Source organism: Mustelus asterias, chromosome 7, assembly GCF_964213995.1.
Source record: "Mustelus asterias chromosome 7, sMusAst1.hap1.1, whole genome shotgun sequence".
Taxonomy (NCBI): domain Eukaryota; kingdom Metazoa; phylum Chordata; class Chondrichthyes; order Carcharhiniformes; family Triakidae; genus Mustelus; species Mustelus asterias.
The window spans coordinates 48,632,415-48,651,155 of NC_135807.1; the positions used below are offsets into that span (position 1 = coordinate 48,632,415).

At 41.0% G+C, this 18,741-nt stretch overlaps 1 protein-coding gene across 2 annotated transcripts in view; it reads right to left on the reverse strand.

The window, feature by feature from the left end:
* Window positions 1–18,741, reverse strand: part of LOC144495695 (copine-3-like) — a 94,780-nt gene that overhangs the window by 45,156 nt on the left and 30,883 nt on the right. For both annotated transcript variants that reach the window (XM_078216020.1, XM_078216019.1), the window contains exons 2-6: window positions 8,887–9,023; window positions 7,630–7,809; window positions 6,656–6,730; window positions 1,043–1,114; window positions 822–905 (exon numbers count right to left, since the gene is read on the reverse strand). In XM_078216020.1, coding sequence (XP_078072146.1) covers window positions 822–905; window positions 1,043–1,114; window positions 6,656–6,730; window positions 7,630–7,809; window positions 8,887–9,015 — 540 coding nt within the window. In that variant the 5' untranslated portion in view covers window positions 9,016–9,023. The remainder of the gene's footprint in view (window positions 1–821; window positions 906–1,042; window positions 1,115–6,655; window positions 6,731–7,629; window positions 7,810–8,886; window positions 9,024–18,741) is intronic.

Sequence of the window (18,741 nt, forward strand, 5' to 3'; positions counted from 1 at the left end):
TAGACCTGGATGTACTGGCTGCAATACTTCATTAGACGTCAAATCAGTTTTTATACAAGTTTATCAGGATTTCCTTGGTACTTTATGCCCCTATTGATAAAGTATTTGGAATCCTAGGCTTTATTATCTGTGCTCTCAACCTGCCCTGCCACAATCAATGATTTGTTCACATATACGCCCCAGGTACCTCTGCTCCTGCACCCCTTAACTGATCGTCAAAAGGGCCTCAATTAGTCTCTGGATGGGAAGGCCATCCTCAACAGACAACAATAGGGACTCCACCCTCTTTCTTCCCTCCCGCTTTAACTGTTTAGCAGCCCACTCTCACAAGAATGGAATTAATTTCCAATGTGTGCTCTGTCTTAGCAAGGAGGGGTGATGGGCTGGGAAAATCCAAGGAAAATTAGCCTTCTTATATTTGTCTTTTACGAGAAACTGGATATCGCATATCTACTTACCCTTTTGGATTAAGGGACCAGATTTACAGGAAATCAGTTCAAAATACTGGTAATACATTTTAACTGGCTAAAATGAAATTAAGCTTCAACACCCTCAAAATCTGTGACCAGCTTTCAGTGTAATGATAGCAGTAATAACCTCAATTCTTTAATCTGACACAGAGTGTACTTTAATTGAAAACATTGACCTGCGATATTGACACAGCTTCATAACTGTATTGTAAACGGACCAATTAGATATGAAGTAGGGGAAAAGTGACCACGACCCCAGTATTTATATAGAATCAGAACATTATGTGAAGCAGGAAGGATCATTATGACTGATATGGAATTTACAGAATCATTTCAGAAAACATCTCACACCTCTGTCCGATGCACCATTTGCCATTTTCCATCTTCCGTCTGTTTGCAGAATTCCAAGTAAGGGTCTGATTTCCCCCAAAAGTCCTGTTTGTTACAAGTAACAGAAGTAAAACACCCCAGGTTAGTTAAAGAGATTTTTAAAGAAGTAACAGTGTAAACTAATAACGCAAAACTAACTTTCTACAGCAGTAATGATTTCTTTTTTTTAAAATGAGTTCTACCTTTTTATCCAACTTGCGTGCTTGAACTTCAAAGTTGACCACTCGGTTATCTTTTACTTCTTCTGCAAAGATCTAGAATGGATAAAACATATAGAGGGGCATTTTATAAAAAGAATATGTCACCTACCTACTTCTCTTCTCCACTAATTATTTTTTTGACCCAGAAACTACCTGAGAGTCAGCAGAGGTAGCCTGCTCCCAGGAAATCAGCTATGCTGCTCATACCTGGTTAACCAAGAAAAGCTTTCAAAATCTCCCGCCTTGTCAAAAAGAACTTCTCTACAGCCCTTCCTTAGAGCAAAGTAGCTGACATCAGGTATTTGAATGGGCAAAAGGGAAAGTTTATTCATGTTTGAACATGAGTGCTACAATGCAACTCTGCCATTTGTAAATTAGGTTTATTGAATGTGAACATCACTGGCAAGGCAAGCAATTATTGCCCTTTAAAAGGTGGCAGTGAGCTGTCGTCTTAAACTGCTGCTGTCCATGTGCTGTGTTCCCATGCTGCCCTTGGTCTTCCAGATGTTAAGAGGTTGCAAGTTGGACAGTGCTGCTGAAGGAGGATTGGGCTGTTTCGACAGTGCTTCTTGTATATAGTGCACACGACTGCCATACAGTGGTAGAGATACAGTAGTATTAAAGGTAATGGATGGGATGTCCATCAAGTGGGCTGCTTGCCCTGAATGGTGTTAAGCTTCTTGTTTGGGCTGCATATCCAAGCAAGTGGAGAGTATTCTATTACACTCTTGAGTTGTACCTTGTAGATGATGGAAAGGCTTTGGGGAGTCAGGAAGTGAGTTACTTACTTCACTTGCTGTCAGAAGCAACACCAGGCATATCTAAAAAATGTGGTGTCAACCTGGTGAAACTACAACACAGGACTACTTGCATGTCAATTGTCAGAAACACCATGCAATAGACAGAGTCAATCGGTCCCACATCCAACTGATCAGACCCAGGCCCATCAGTCCTGCCACATCCAACTGTTAATGAGGCAAAAAATTAAATAAATGGAAGAAGCAGCTCCACAAATATTCCCATCCTCAACGATGGGGGAGGCCAGCACACCAGTGCAAAAAGCAAGGCATAAACATTTGCAATCATCAGCAGCCAAAAGGACCAAGTGAAGTATCCATCACTGCCACCTCCTGAGGTCCCCAGCATTACAGCTGCCAGTCTTCAGTCAATTCAATTCACACCACCTGATGTCATGATATGGCTGAAGGCAATGGAAGCTGACAACATTCCAACAACAGTACTGAAGACATATGCTCCAAATCTAGCTCTGTTCCAAGCCAAGCTGTTCTATACAGCTATAAAACTGGTATCTATCACAAATCCATCCTCTCCACACAAAATAGGACTAAACCAATCTGGCCCATCACCTCCCCATCACCAGCAAAGTGATATAAGGTGCCGTCTACGTTATGTAGCAGTACTTACTTATACAGCAATAACCTCCTCACCGACGCTCAGTTTGTTTCCCCAGGGTCACTTGACTCCTGACCCCATTACAGCATTGGTCCAAACATGGACAAAAGAGCTGAACTCCAGAGGTGAGCTGAGAGTGACTGTCCTTGATATCAAGGGAGCATTTGACCAACTGTGGCATCAAGGGGCCTAGCAACATTGAAGTTAATGGGAAATGTTGGATAAACTCAGCAGGTCATGCAGCATCTGTGGAGAGAGAAAAACAGTTAACATTTCTAACCCTGTTCTGTAGAAGGGTCATATGGACTCGAAATGTGTTTCTCTCTCCACAGATGCTGCCAGACCAGCTGAGTTTATGCAACATTTTCTATTTTTAATTACAGATTTCCAGGATCTGCTGTATTTTGCATTTATTGAAGTTAATGGGAATCGGGAGAAAACTCTTCGCTGGTTGGAGTCATATCTGGCACAAAGGAAGATGGTTGTGGTGTTTGCGGGTCAAAGCATAACAGTCCAGAACATCATTGCAGAAGTTCTTCAGAGTAGCGTCCTAGACACAAACATCTTCGGCTGCTTCATCAAATAACCTTCCCTTCACTATAAGGTCAGAAGTGGGGATTTTTACTGATCATCAATGTTCAGCACCATTTACAACTCCTCAGATACTGAAGCATTTCTGTTCTCATATGCAGCAAGATTTGGATAACATTCAAGCTTGGGCTGGTAAATGGCAAGTTACACCTGTACCATACAAGTACCCGGCAATGGCCATCTCCAACAAGAGAGAACCAGCCGTTGATGTGCCCCCTGTTGCACTAAGAAGGAATGCCCTGATGGAATACATTCCACTTGCCTGGATGAGTGCAGCCCCCACAAGACTCAAGAAACTCAACACCAACAAAGACAAAACCATTTGACTGGCACCATATCCGTAAACATTCACTCCCCACACCACTGATGCACAGTGGCAACAATGCGTATCACAGATGAGATGTACTGCAATTACTCACCAAAGCTCACTCGAGAGCACTTTCCAAATCCACATCTACCAGCAGCTGCACGGGAACACCACCAAGTTCCCCTCCAAGCTACACACCATCCTAACTTGGAACAGTATTGCTTTACCTTCAAAGACACTGGACCAAAATCCTGGTACTTTCTTCCTAACAGCACCGTGCACATTGAAGGATGATAACAAATGCTGGCTTTGCCATCAGTGCCCACACCCCAAAAAATTCCCATTTTCTGACCTGTTCGTCTATCCACTATATTTATGTGGCTGTTGCAATCAAGCTGCCAATGTTAAACTCTCCTTGCTCGAAGTTTTTGATGATGGAAAATTCAGTGATGGTAATGCCACTGAAAGTCAATGGAAGAGGGTCATGCTTTCCACTTATCAACCCAAGGTTGAATGTTGTCCACGTCTTGCTGGATGCTGTTATTTACTGTTCACTACCTAAGGAGATGTTAATGGAACCGAACACTACACAGTGAACATCCCCACTTCTGACCTTATGATGGAAGGCAAGTCATTGATGACGAAGCTGAAGATGGTTAGCGCTAGGACACTATCTTGAGAAATTCCTGGGTCTGAGATGATTTGCCTCCTACAGCCCACAACCATCTTCCTTTCTCCAACCAATGGAGAACTTTCCATTGATTTCCATTGACTTCAGTTTTGCTAGGGCTTGTTGATGTCACATTTGGTCAAATGCAGCTTAGATGTTAAGGGCAGAAACCCTTAATTCATTTGCAGTTCTTTATCTATGTTTGGACAAAGGCTCCAATGCAATGAAGAGCCAAATAACCCTGACAGAACCCAATGCAAGCTGCCATGATGCCGTAGTCTCAATGAGACAAATGGTTTACACCTGTTATTTTAATTGTGGTGGAATGGAAGACTTAACCAGTGGCCTGTGGACAAAAATGACATTTTAAAGTATTCAGAGTTGAATCTCATGAAGCACTATTTGTAGTGCAAACAGGTGGTGGTGGTTTGAAAAGTTCATGACTCCTGCAACCACTTCGAGGTCAACCAAATTTGGACGTCAGGACTCAGTTAAAATGACTGCAAATAACATCTAAGTTCCTGATCATGATCATTTGATGTGACTGGAAGATATTAGCAGGGAGCGGATTATCCCTGGTGGAAAACAAACTGAGCATCAATGAGCAGGTTAGTCCTGGGTAAGTGTCGCTTGATAACACTGTCAATAACACATTCCAACACTTCACGAATGATCAAGAGTAGATTGGTGGGACAGTAATTGGCCAGGTTGGATTTGACCTGCTTTTTATGCATATGTTTTTTCCACATTATCGGGCATATGCCAGCATTGTATCTGTACTGGAACAGCTTGGCTAGAGGTACAGCTTGTTCTGCAGCACACATCTTCAGTACTACTGCCAAGGCCCATTGCCTTTGATTTATCCAGTGCATTCAGCCATTTCTTGCTTTCACATGAGTGAACAGAATCAGCTGAAGACTGGCATCTGTGATGCGGAGGACCTCAGAAGAAGACAAAGATGGATCATCCGATTGGCATTTACAGCTGAAGATTAATGCAAATGATTTCAGTCTTGGCTCTTGCACTCACGTGCTTGTTGGGTTTTATAATGATATAAAGGCACCAATTGCTCGTAACAGTATCGTCCAAATGGGGCATGAGGCTTCTCAGTGAGATTAACTGACCAGTAACCATGCTTGATATCAGGCTCAGAGATAACTTCTGCATCTGCAAATTGTGGATTTAACTCTTCTAATGTGGGTATTTTGTAAGGACAATGTTTCAAAGCTGTGTTTAAACATTGTGGATCAAGGCATACTCTCCATGATCCATCCTTCCTTATGAGACAGGTAACGGCTGCATCAGTCTGTGAGATCCTAAACTTGATCTTGCTGCCAGGCTGAATACCATGTCTTTTGGAAGGAACCACTGCTGCACACCATGCCATGATTGTAAAATGGTATAAAGGCACCAATCACTCATAAGGGATTGTGCAATCATGCTGTAGGTTCATTTATTGGGACTGGACACAGGAGGACATGAGACATAAAGCTTAAAGACACTTAGTTTCACTTTTGCTTTTAAGCAAAGCTGTCTGTGCGTGCTCTGCTTAAAAGCAAAAGTGAAACTAAAACTGAATCGCATGACACACTTCCTATCTAGTGGCGTCAAGCTACAACCCCTTATTACAACAGTGGTGGTCTCTCCATCATAGAGGATAGGGATGTTTATTGAGTCCCCTCTTACCAACGTTTATTTGTCCACCATCATTCATGACTGAATGTGGAAGAATTGATTTGATCCACTGGTTGTGGGATTGCTTAGTTCTGTCTTTAACATGTTGCTATATAATTGCAAAGGATGTTCTGCTCCATGTCAGTGTAAAAGTCACTTTTTATATCTGGAGCCCGACACTGACCTCACAACAACAGATGCGACTGAGAGCAATCCACCCCCACCCCATTCTGGTGAAGCAGCTACACAGTGCATGAGGTACAACTACCGACCTGGTTTAAGGAAGGTCGTTCAAAACTTCTGTTTACTTAACAAACTTATACATGGTTAATTTGAATGTCTGGATGAAGTGGGTACTCAAGATATCCAAAAGTTGAGGGTCAGAAGTGAAGCTCTATAAACAAGGTACAGGTTGGCTGCAAAACGTATATAGCCAATATTCTTTTGCCAGTATCCGAAGCATAAATATATTCTCAGAATAAACTTCAAAGCACATATCAATCTGGAATTTAGTTCTGATGAGCCTTACAATCAATGACACTGACATTATATTCATCACTCCCACTTCCTCATTGTTATTTTGCTTTCTTAAAGGATTGTCACCACAATTTGCTTGTTGAAGCTGCAGTGTCCTCAATTAAATTGCCTTTGTTGATTTTCCTGGTGATCACCTGTCAGGCTCAATAGATCATGTCTCTTAAATCAGCCAGGTTACATGCTCCACACAAAGTTCCATTTTTTGGGAGGTGCACTCCACCTGCTTCGAATTCATTAAGGAGCCTTTTCAAAATGTGGTGATGAGCCCCACCCCATTATTTCCCAAGCTGTCAACATTGGGCCTGTCAATGTGCCGAACTTCCAGTGGTGCAACAAACCATCAGAATTTGAGAGTTCATTTGACCATCAAGCTTTAGCAACTACATGGTATTTGGTTCTGTACCGTGATCGTTCCTTTTCCTGCTGTTTTTCCATTATGCAGCACAAGGGGTCTGGTCAATTTCTTGCTGGAGACAATCTATCAAAACAATTCAAAAATTTGTATTATTAATTTATCATAATAATTAGTGCAGAATCATCGAATCCTTAAAGTGCAGAAGGGGGCTGCTCGGCCCATCGAGCCTGCACCGACAACAATCCCACCCAGACCCTATCCCCATAATCCCACGTATTTACCCTGCTAATCTCCATCACACGAAGGGGCAATTTAGCTTGGCCAATCAACCTAACTTGCACATCTTTGAATAGATGTATAAAAAGAAATGTTCTGCGCCAATCAGCTGAAGATCTCATTTTCCTCAAACATTAAACCGAAAATACAAGCATTGCAGATGTGGAATTTCAATACCATTCCAATGGTGGCACTGAAAATGACAAAAGCAGATCAATATTAGCAAGAGTACACAGATTAGTTACATGTACAATAGAGCCTCAGTTCCCCACACTTCACATTTTCTGCTCTAAACTGCACCCACATGTCTGCCCACCCAAGAAGCTGTCTAAGGGTCCCTTGCAAACTTCCAGTTTTCTGTGGCTCTTAATTAGACAGCATTAGTAAGCTTTAACTTCAGCCAAAGAAAAGTCTCATCAACTTCAGCAATGTATATTAGCAGACAGTTGATATCAATAATTTTCAAAATACATCAGATACAGAAATGTCATTCTCATAATTGTATTGCTTTCAGTGGGCAGAGAGGCAATTTACAATAAAATCCAACACATTGATGTCATATATTGTAACATTTTCACCATGGAAGAATTATTCATGAACATTACTGCAGTGCAAAATAGTTACTATAGTGAAAGAAAAAGTTCTATTTTTTACTTGAATGATAAAACACAAACTAAACAGCTTTGCAAAATCAGCTAAAGTACTCAGTGTCTTAACAAACAGAAGAATGAAATATTTATATTTACCTGACCCAGAGTACACTCAAATTCTCCCAGGAAATCATCATCACCCAGGTCAAAAGTTTCATTGTCAATATCGTAAACTCCAAATTTCAGTTTCTGTACTTGCTCAAAGTAATAGTCTATCAGAAATTTCTTTGAAAATTTTGGATCAAGGCAGTTTTTAACCATTTCTGTACGGCCAATCTAAGAAAAATTAAAAGGACAAATGAATCTTCAACATAATAATTTCTTCAATTTATATTTCCTAAACCCAATCAAAATAGATTCATAGGTGGAATTTTCCAGCTCCTCCTGCCAGCGGATTTTCCAGTCCCACCAAAGTCAATGGACTTTTGAACGACTTGTTGCCTTTTACAATCTCGCCCCCGCCATGACAGGGCTGTACAAAACTGCCCATGGAGTCATTTCAATACAGAAGGAGGCCATTCAACCAATCGATCCCATGCCAGAGAAATCTTTGAGCCAGTTAGGAGCCAAATTACAATCTTTTGGTCTATAGGCAGCCACATTCACCAGAATCCCACTCGCCACGGAATCAGAGCAGGCAAGGGGCGGACAAAAGAAATGTCCATTGACATCGAGCAGAATTTTCTGGCCATGCTCGTCCCAACACCAGAAAATCGAAAATGGACCTTGTCTGCCCCTGATTCCAGTGGCGGGCGGCACGGGAAAAATCCCCCCATTATCCATAGTACACTGACCCTATTCCAACAGAATCAAAGTCCACTCATGGAGATAATACAAAGTAATGATACAGAAATTCTGAACTGGCTGTAATATGTCACTTATATTTCTTTTATCTGGAACAAAATATTTATAAAAGTATCAGTCACTATGTTTGGCCAATTACAAACATTTTCTTAGCAGATATTAATGCATTAACTACCCATTACTTGGCACAAACTGACCATCAGTCAAAGACCAAGAATATGGTTGCTGTAAAAATACCAACACATATTTGTAGGAGTAGGAAGTCACTCTTCTACCAATATATTCTCTGTTGAATGGTGGAAAACAATTACATGAATGAAAACAAAATACAAAAAAAGCGATCTAAAAAAATGTAGAAACAAACAATAATCATTACATTTTTCAACATGTTCTGTAGTATTGGTTACTGAAATAATTGTAGAGTTAAAACCCAGGAGCAGTTTCACTTTGTCCAGTTCGAAGTCCATACCAAGATACCAGTAACATAATAAAAAGTTATGCTTTTCACATATAGGCTACCTGAGTAAGATGCTTAAAGATTTTCCTTACCTCAACCCACTGATTTCCACCAGTATTTAGAAGGAGTGCGCAGAGTGGATCAGATTTCGAGAAAACATCTTTATCCAGTAGATTTTCACAGGAAATGCTTAGTTCCACCTTACTCACACAATCTGCCATCTGCTAACCTGAAAAGTAGTAATACATGGAATGCAATAATATTAATATTTTAAGCTTTTATGTTATTTATTAAAAATAAGTTGAACACAAAACCTTTGTATCAGCCTTAAATACATTAGCTTTTGAACCAAACTAGAGCAGATTTTGACATTAAGAAAACATACTATACTTCCTTGTTTTTATTAATCACTAGATTCACTGAAGGAACACGTTTTGCAATAGAACATATAAATCAAAATAAATAAAAGTTCAATTCCTGGTCTGTGTTGGATTTGTTGCTCTTAGCCAAGTGCAATATACAAAGGGCTTCAGAGTTCCTTGGTTTCGGGGGAAGAATCAGTCAGAAATTCCGTTTATGGTATGAATGTCAGGTTAGGAATGGTTTTCAGTCCGTTAGAGAGTACGCATCTCAGTAGATCTCAATGCAAGACACATTGCCACTGCTCATTTGGAACGGTGTTGAGCACTGGTATATATGGCTTCAAGAGAAGAGAAAAAGTGATACAAAAGTTTGGCAAAGTACAATAAAGTTTTCTGTGAATCCAAGATTTGAAGGTTTTTTAAAGCCTTTCTCTTCACCTCCACGTTGGTTTTACTTCTATCAGCAAATTCTGGCCAATAACCAACAATGATGTTATGACTGCAGATAGTCTGTTTGCTGTACAATCATGTTTTTTGGGGGGAAAAAGACTATTACAGCGCTGTTTGTTTTCTGTGATTTGTACATTAAACAGCAAGAGTGAAGTTTCTGTCACCAGTCAGGTGTCATCAACAAACAAACACATGAATTTGTGGAACTTTTTATAGACCTCTCCGGGTCATTACAAGATCTATAAAATCTCCACAATTCTTGCTGCACTTTTTTTTAAAAAGGCATCCTTGGGTGTATGCAATGCAGATGAGGCCATATTTATTATCTATTCCACCTTGCATGAGAAGGTGGTGGTGGTAGGCCTTCAGTTGAATCCTTGCAGTGATGGTGCTCCCACAATGATATTACATAGACAATACCGGCACTCTGACCTTTTTCATCATGCTCCATGAATGGAAGGTTAGATGGCAATCTTAAAGTTTGTCATCTACGCCATGTTCCAAAATGTGGTTGTGCTCAGAAGAAAGGTTAAGTAACCCGAAAGTTGCTGTGTCTATGTAGTGACAATAGTGCATTCTGGAAATTGTCTTCTCACATGTTCAAGCCTCTTCATTTGACAAGCTGATGGTTAACAGTGGTAACCATGAAGAGCCTTTTAAACTCAAAGCAGAGAAGAGAGTTTGCCTAGCCAATACTTATTCCACATCCAAAAGATTATCTGGTTGTTTATCTCATTGCTGTTTGTGGGATCTTGCTGTTAAACACAAACTGACTGAATTATTGCTATTGTTGAGGCCAATATTACAATGCCGCTGTGAAGCAATTTAAGACATTAAGAAATAAAAGGCACTATAAAAACACAAGGGACGCGATCTTACCAGCTCACCCTGCCCAGCAATCAGTGTGGCAAGCTGGGAAGATAGCATGCAATGCCAAAAATGCAATTCCCCCGGCCCCATTTCACTGGCGAGATCGGCTTCGTGCAAAACATAAGATTGGCTGCACCTCCGTGTTATCAACGAGTCCGGCACGACTGTGATTCCCTCCCGGATGCTTCCCACCTCGCCGGCGAGGCATCACACCGGCGAGAATCGCTACTGCTCTGCGGAGACCAGGCACCATGGCTACACCGGGGGAATCAGAGGCCACTGAAGCCCCCAGTTGGTCAGGAGTATGGCCGGGCAGTGCCCACCTGGCAGTTTCCACCTGACACCTTGGCAGTGTCCAGTTGGGCACTGTAGATGACTTGGGGCAATACCAAAAAGATAATCTTTTGGATGTGGAATAAGTATTGGCTAGGCAAACTCTCTTCTCTGCTTTGAGTTTAAAAGGCTCTTCATGGTTACCACTGTTAACCATCAGCTTGTCAAATGAAAAGGCTTGAATATGTGAGAAGACAATTTCCAGAATGCACTATTGTCACTACATAGACACAGCAACTTTCGGGTTACTTAACCTTTCTTCTGCGCACAACCACATTTTGGAACATGGCGTAGATGACAAACTTTAAGATTGCCATCTAACCTTCCATTCATGGAGCATGATGAAAAAGGTCAGAGTCCCGGTATTGTCTATGTAATATCATTGTGGGAGCACCATCGCTCCCACAATGATATTACCTAAGTGGGAGTGGGGCCTAAGTGGGGATAGTGCTGTGATGGAAGTGATATGATACGGGGAGTTATGTAAAATGACGGGGGGAGGGGGGCATGCACAATGACGGGGGCTATGCATGGAGGGCCTATGTAGGAAGGGGTCATGCAGGGAGGGGGTTGTGCGGGGGCGGGGGGGGGGGGGGGGGGGGGGGGAGGCTGGGGGTCAGCCAAGGGACCCGCTCATCGGGAGGATCCTAACGCCCCAATGCCAGCGAGCTGTGTCAGTGTGGGGGTGACAATGCCGCTGACAAAGGGAGGAGGGGACAGTGGTAGACTGGGACCCCCTGCGAAATGGCCGACTTCACCAACATGTTTAGGGTCCGCCCCCCTACCCCCCCGCATATACCAGCGCAAAGCTCCGAGCCATCAAATAAATTGATAGAGTGCCAGAAGATTGCAATGCCGAGCTCATCCAAAAGACCTCTGTGCAACACTCCCATTTTCTCATTGTTGCGACACTTTAGAATTTTTTGGGGGAAGTTCTGCCCACGATCTTTTATTCTTTTTGGTTAATGCAATTAGACCAAAATCCCCCATGGATCAACAGTCTCAAAAGGATTTGTTTTTCTGATCTCAAAATAGTTAAAGGGATCCAGGAGAGATTTATATCACTACTACATGTATTATTCTCCAAAAATAAACAAGTTATATTCTAACCTGCGCATTGACTTAGACTTTGCCCAGCTGACTGCCTGCTCTGACATCGAAGAGGGCTCCACAATTTTGAGCACCTTATCTAAATTTCAGTGGTAGGGGATAGTGTGCTAAGCGTCCAATGGAGCTTGCCCAATTGAGACCTCAACAATGGACCAGGGCTGTTGCCAGCATTGAAAGTTATGGAGTCAGGGACATGATCATGGATGGCGAGAGCCCTGGGTTATTTTTATAGTCCTTAGCTCCTCCAGGGATACAAAGAAATTCACAGTACATCATAGAATCCCCAATTTCCAGAATAAGAGGCCTATCTTATGTAAGAGACAACAGCTTTAAATACCTTAGTTTCCAGATAGAGTCAATTAGATAATTATCACCACTAACTGATCAGTCAGTCTAAAAAAATCAATCCCATTCTATTTCCATCTGATTAGCACCAGACAAAGGCAATAAAAGTAGATCTTGGTCTGTGTGTGGTCTGTTGTGTATTTCTACCCTACAAGGATCAGGAGTGTCCAAGTGTCTTCAGATGAGAAACTAAACCAGCATCCTGTCAGACTATATTAGTGGATATCAAAGATCCCTGGTCACTATTCGAGGAGGAGCAAGAGCTTTCCCAGTATTCTGGCTAATAATCAATTCTCATCTAACAACAGATTGGCAAGTCATTCATCTAATTTGCTGTTCATGGGATTTTGCTCTGTGCCTTTTAGCTGCCATATTGCAGGTTTGACAACAACGGTTATCCTCCAGAGATCATTTTTTGACTCAAACACTTTGAGATATCATGGGAATGTGAAAGACACTGTATAAAGTTCTTCCTTCTATGCAATGTACACCATCAGTCCTGAGGCAAGTTACATTATACTCTGTACACATTTTAGCATTCAGGTGCCTTAATAAAACTACCTTTCAAGGTTAGCACAGGAATTGTGTTTGTTGGTTTTTTAAAACTGTATATATTTCCATGGCTCAATGTCAATAGCCTTGTGTCCCCTACAAACTAAGTGTGTTATTATGTACTACATTTACCTAGATATTGGGTAAAACCAAAGGGTCAAACAAAGAACTCATCACTGTACTCTATTTACTAATCTTCAGGCAGTCGAAGAACATACACAGCTTCAAAACACTAAGCAAATGTTTTCAGTATTAAACCAAAAAATGTGCAGTACTCAGTGGACACCATATTAGTAATTGCAGATCTTACAATTCTCTTTGCAATGTCAAGAAGAATATATATTCATCTCCTAAATTAACCTTCAAAATCAAATTGCAATTTGAAGCAGGAACACTTCAAGGGTCTTTGAAGAAATCCCAGAACAAAGAGGCATTAAGAACTGGGTGTCAAAATAGATTAGGTCTGTGTTTTTCAAAGTGGGGGTCACAGCCCACACGAGATGTTAAAAAAAATCGGTTGCCAAAACTGATCCCCAAAGATCACCTGACTTTTTTCTGTTTTCTCTCTGGATAGATTTTCACTGCAGCACACTGTATGACCGCGTGGCAAGAATAAACAGGTCAGCACGCCATGTACATGCATTTGGCGCCAAGCATCTTGTTGTCACCAATTTTCTTTCCCTTTCTAGTAAGCCAATTGTAGACATGGATCATTTTGTTACATGAGAGAGCTAGAGACAAGTAGTAAGTGAATGTGACATAGGTTACGATGGACAGCCAGCTAGTAAAGATGGGTTGCTGGAAAAGAAAGCTTGAAAGGTGGTGAATTGGCCAAATCACACCTTGGTCTCTTGCCCCTTTTCCTCTGGAATCTTCTCCTTCCTCAAACACTTCATTTCTCAGATCTCTTTTAAATCCTTATTATCTACTGATTCCCCCCATATTTTCTCCCCAATTCCCCCCAAAATATGTTCCCTCAGACTCTAAAGGGATAACCATTCATCCTTGTTTATTTAATTTTCCATTTTGGCTTACCTTGTTATCTTCCCTCTTCATTGAGAGCATCCATCCAAGCTCTCAATCTCTTCCTCTAAATAAAATCTTCCAGTCACATTCATACCCAACTTCTTCATTGACCATATCCCCAACCTGCTTAGTCCCACGGTCCTGTTCACTGACACAGCCATCTCGGACAACCTTCTTGTATCCCACACATCCATATTCTCCCCCATCATTTTCAATCCCATTTCTTTAGCACCGGCCTGTGGAAAATATCCTTCCCTGTAGGTCATTTGCAACTGCACTTTCAAACTTCAGGTGCCTAACCTTTAGCTTTTTATTCACTACAATATATCTTCAGCTATCAATTCACTAAACTAATCCCTCACCTCCAGCTTTGACGGCCATGTACCCAAAACATTTAACTTTCCCAACCAGGTTACTCCCCATGTTTGCTCACAAAATTAGAGGAACAGGCTTCAACAAATCTGACAACTTGTTAAGCCATTTATCAGTTGATCTGGCTAGACCACAAATGTTATTAGACATAATTACCATCTACTAAAACACTAATCCAGCACAGTTCTGAAAAATGATTGAGATCAGCTTCCTTTCTACTCTTGGTTTCATTCGCCCCTCTCCTCTATTGTTTGCATCTGCAACTGCAACATGGAGAAGTTCTGATACATATGGTCACTAAGGCTAAGAATATCTTTCTGCTGCTTCTGCTCATTTGCCACCACGCTAAGATAGTCTTAGGCAATCCTATCCCCTAGCCCTGAATCCACATCCCGCTAGTTTAATTTTTCAATTCCCTCCTCCCCTCTGAACTCATGTTCCTATGACCTTATTCCCACAAAACTGTTGAACATCCAATTCCCTCTCGGACCCAACGGTAGCTAACATTGTAACTTGTTCTATTTCCTCAGATACAGTCCTTCTTCTCCAAAGCCAGATCATCACTATACCTCAGACAATCCAGCCTCAGAAACTATGGCCTCATCACCTTCTCCCTTTTCTCTCCAAAGTCCATGAACGTGTTGTTGCCTCACAAATCATTGTCCATCTTTGCCACAATTCCCAGTTTAATCTCTCCAATCAAGCCAAAACCTCTGCTACAGTAGCAAATGGTCCTGTTTAAAATCACAAACGTTATGTGATTGAAACTGTGGTACATTATTCCTCCTCGACTTCTCACCAGGCTTGGACAAAATTTACTACAACATCCTCTGCCAATATTTTCCATCATTGTACAGCTCAATTAAACTTCTCTCGCTTTCTTCCATTCTTGCCTGTCCAATTATTCACAGAGCATCTCCATGAAGAAATTATTTTCTGACCCCCAATTATCTCTAAAGTCCTTTAGGATATGTCCTTGGTTCCATCCTCTTTCTGCATACTGCCCTTGGTGCCATCAGCTGCAGATATGAAGACATCTTACATATTTTCACTGATGACCTAGGGACCCGAACCTCCCCAATCTGTCTCAATTCTTCCACTGACTGTGTGCTATCCAATGAGCTACATGCCCCTTTCTGAAAGGAGATGATGGCATTGCAGTTATATCACTCAACTAGTGAACCAGAGGCCCAGACTAATGGAAGAGGGTGGCATGGTGGCACAGTGGTTAGCACTGCTGCCTCACAGCTTCAGGGATCTGGGTTCAATTGAGCTTGGGTGATTGTGTGGAGTTTGCACGTTCTCTCCATGTCTGTGTGGGTTTCCCCTCGGTGCTCCAGTTTCCTCCCACAGTCTAAAGATGTGCAGGTTAGGTAGATTGGCCATGCTAAATTGCCCCTTAGTGTCCCAAGAGGTGCAAGTGGCCTCCTTCTAACTGGCCAAGTGGCCTCCTTCTGCACTGTAGGGATTCTATGATTCTTTTGAACATGGGTTCAAATCCCACCATGGCAGCTAGTAGAATTTAATTTCAATTAATAAAATGTCAAAAATCCATCTGTTTCGCATGTCCTTTTACTAAGGAAATTTGCCTACCTTTACCATTTCTGGCTACATTGACTCAAGATCAACAACAATGCAGTTGACTCTTAACTGCCCTTTGAAATGGCCTATCAAGCCACTCAGTTTACGGGAAATTAGGGATGGGCAACAAGTGCTGACCTTGCCAGGGATGCCCACATTCTATGATAGAATACATATTTTTAAAAAGTTACAAAAAGCAAGTCATAAGCTCAAGGAGATGGCATAACATACTAGCTTTGTTGGATTGATTAATGAGAATTGTTAATGGGGGGACAGGAAGCAAACAGTGGAGATAAATGGGATATTTAAAAGTTATCAGGCTGTAACCAGCGGGGTTGAAGCCTTGGCTACTTACATTTATAACTTAGACAAAGAGACAGGAATAATGCATCTAAGTTTTCTGAAGACATAAAGCAAGGTGGGAATGCAAGCTGGGAGGAGCACACAGAGAGGTTGCAAGTGATATAAACAGGTTATATGAGTGAGCAGCAAGGTGGCAGATCGTGTATCATGTGGGAAGGTGAGAGGTTATTCATTTTGCTCACAAGAATAGAAAAGCAAAATATTAAAAGGTGTGAAACTTGCAAATGTTGATGTTAAATGGCAGGTCAGAATAATCTACTCCTGTTCCTATTTGATAAATCATACTTGTCAAGCCAAAACCACCAAAAGTCCCATATACTTGCTGAAATTTCAATCCCCCTCCCTCACTACTTCCCAAGCTGAATTAGCATGTTGACAACCTCACATCCTATTTAACCCGGAAATCAGCTTCCAGCATTTCCTCTCTATCGCTCACTCCTCCCTTAGGAATTCCCTGAAAAATACTTCTTTGATCAAACTCAAATAACTATTTTTTTGACTTATTTGTTTTTACACTACACTTCTGTGAAGCAACGTGGCATGTATTATTTTACATTCAAGTCACCATATAAATGAAAGTTGGATTCATTGTTAGCCAAGCACAAGATTCAAAATTATATTTTCCTCACCAGTACCACGGTAAAATATATGTTAAATAACCCCACAGGATTCTTAGATTTGAATTTATTATTGTCACAAATAGGCTAACGTTAACACTGCAATGAAGTTACGGTGAAAATCCCCAAGTCACTACACTCCGGCACCTGTTTGGGTAACTGAGGGAGAATTTAGCATAGCCAATGCACCTAGCCAGCACGTTTTTCATACTGTGGGAGGAAACTGGAGCACCAGGAGAAAACCCATATTGCAGACACAGAGAACGTACAGACTCCACACAGACAGTGAACCAAGCCGGGAACCAAGTCCTTGGCGCTGTGAGGCAGCAGTGCTAACTACTGTGCCACGCAGTCAAGGTCATTTCTGAATTATCCTGAAGTGTGTCTATCAGAAAATTTGAGAATTTGCATCCTTTGCAGCCTGTAGAAACAACCAACTACAACCAAATTTAATCTTAGCTGTCATGATTAGAGTATGGCAGCTTAGTGGTTCTTTTAGTGAGCTAGAGGATTCACAATTTAAATTCCACTTTAACAAATTGTGAAATTGAATTGAACAAATTTACTGATTTGAGATCTAGCCATGAAAACTGCTGGACTGTCATAAATATGCAACTAGTTCACTAATATCCTCCAGAGACGTGTCATCCTTATGCAGTCTCAGGCTACTTGTAACTCTAGTCTCATGCTATATAGTTGATTCTCAATATCCTCGGAACTAATGGAAGGGCAATAAATACTACATTCTCAATATTGTCCATATCCTAAGAATGAATTTTAAAATTCATCATACGTTAAAATGCTTCATTTTTGTAACAAGTAATATCAGGTCCAGATCATAACTGTTGCATGCGGACGTGCATCTTTAAAATAAGAGATATAAATAGATATTTTGTCAGTGACCCTTAGTTACATTCACCCTCCATACTACACTGAACCAGTTTCAACTAGTGAAAATCACCTACTGTGTACATCAGTGCTTTTTCTTTTAAAACAATAAACTAGATCCATCAGATTTTAGCATACTTCAAATTAGTCACTGGAACTTGTTAAAGGCTGTGAGGGCCAGTATTGTTCACTGCAAGGATAATACTTGGTACCTAATTTGTGTGGACTAACATGACTGATTACCCAGCATTGCTTAGCTTCACCTACTCAAAAAGTTAAAATAAGCTTTTCCTTAATTGATAAATTATAAAACATCATGTTACTGCATTTTTCTTAATTAACCACTGGCGGATACAGCAGCATGCTGGCACTGTAGCCATACTTCTGTATATGGCTCTTGCATTCAGAATGCTTTCTCTTTACACAAATGGAACTTTTGTTTTGTTTACAACACAACCCATGGTACGATAGGATGATGTAAATTTACACAACAGGTTCTCATATAACATTACGATGTCTCAATCACCACATTTCAATGTGGCAAAATGTATCACATCAATATCTAAACTAATTTTCCACCTCTGATTACTACAATCTTCTTATAATGTGGTACATCAGCAATGAAGCAGGAAGGGAACACCGTTTCTTCCGATATGGTGATTTAGGAAAACTATTCTGATTTTTCCAAATAGTTTGGGCTAATAGATCACACCAGCTCAATGAATTACTCTGAAATCACTGTCAAATGGTTACATAATTCTTTCCTCACCCAGGGTATTTTCTCAGATTGCATTCGCTTCCCGAGGGAAAAGTGAAGCAGCTCACAGGACTCAGGATATTATACTATCCCTTAGCATTTATAATTAGATTTTGAACTAAAACTAAAAATAGTCCTGCCAGTTGTATATGCAAAGTATTAATTGGATGTATTAATAGTTGAACTATATTTAAGCTTTAACACAGCAAAACATCTCCAGGGACCTAAGGGAGGTGAAGTATTGAGCAAGCAATCTGGGAGTGAGAATTGAATCAGGAAATACAAAGCAATGCTTGGAAGCCAAATAGGATGTCTTAGATC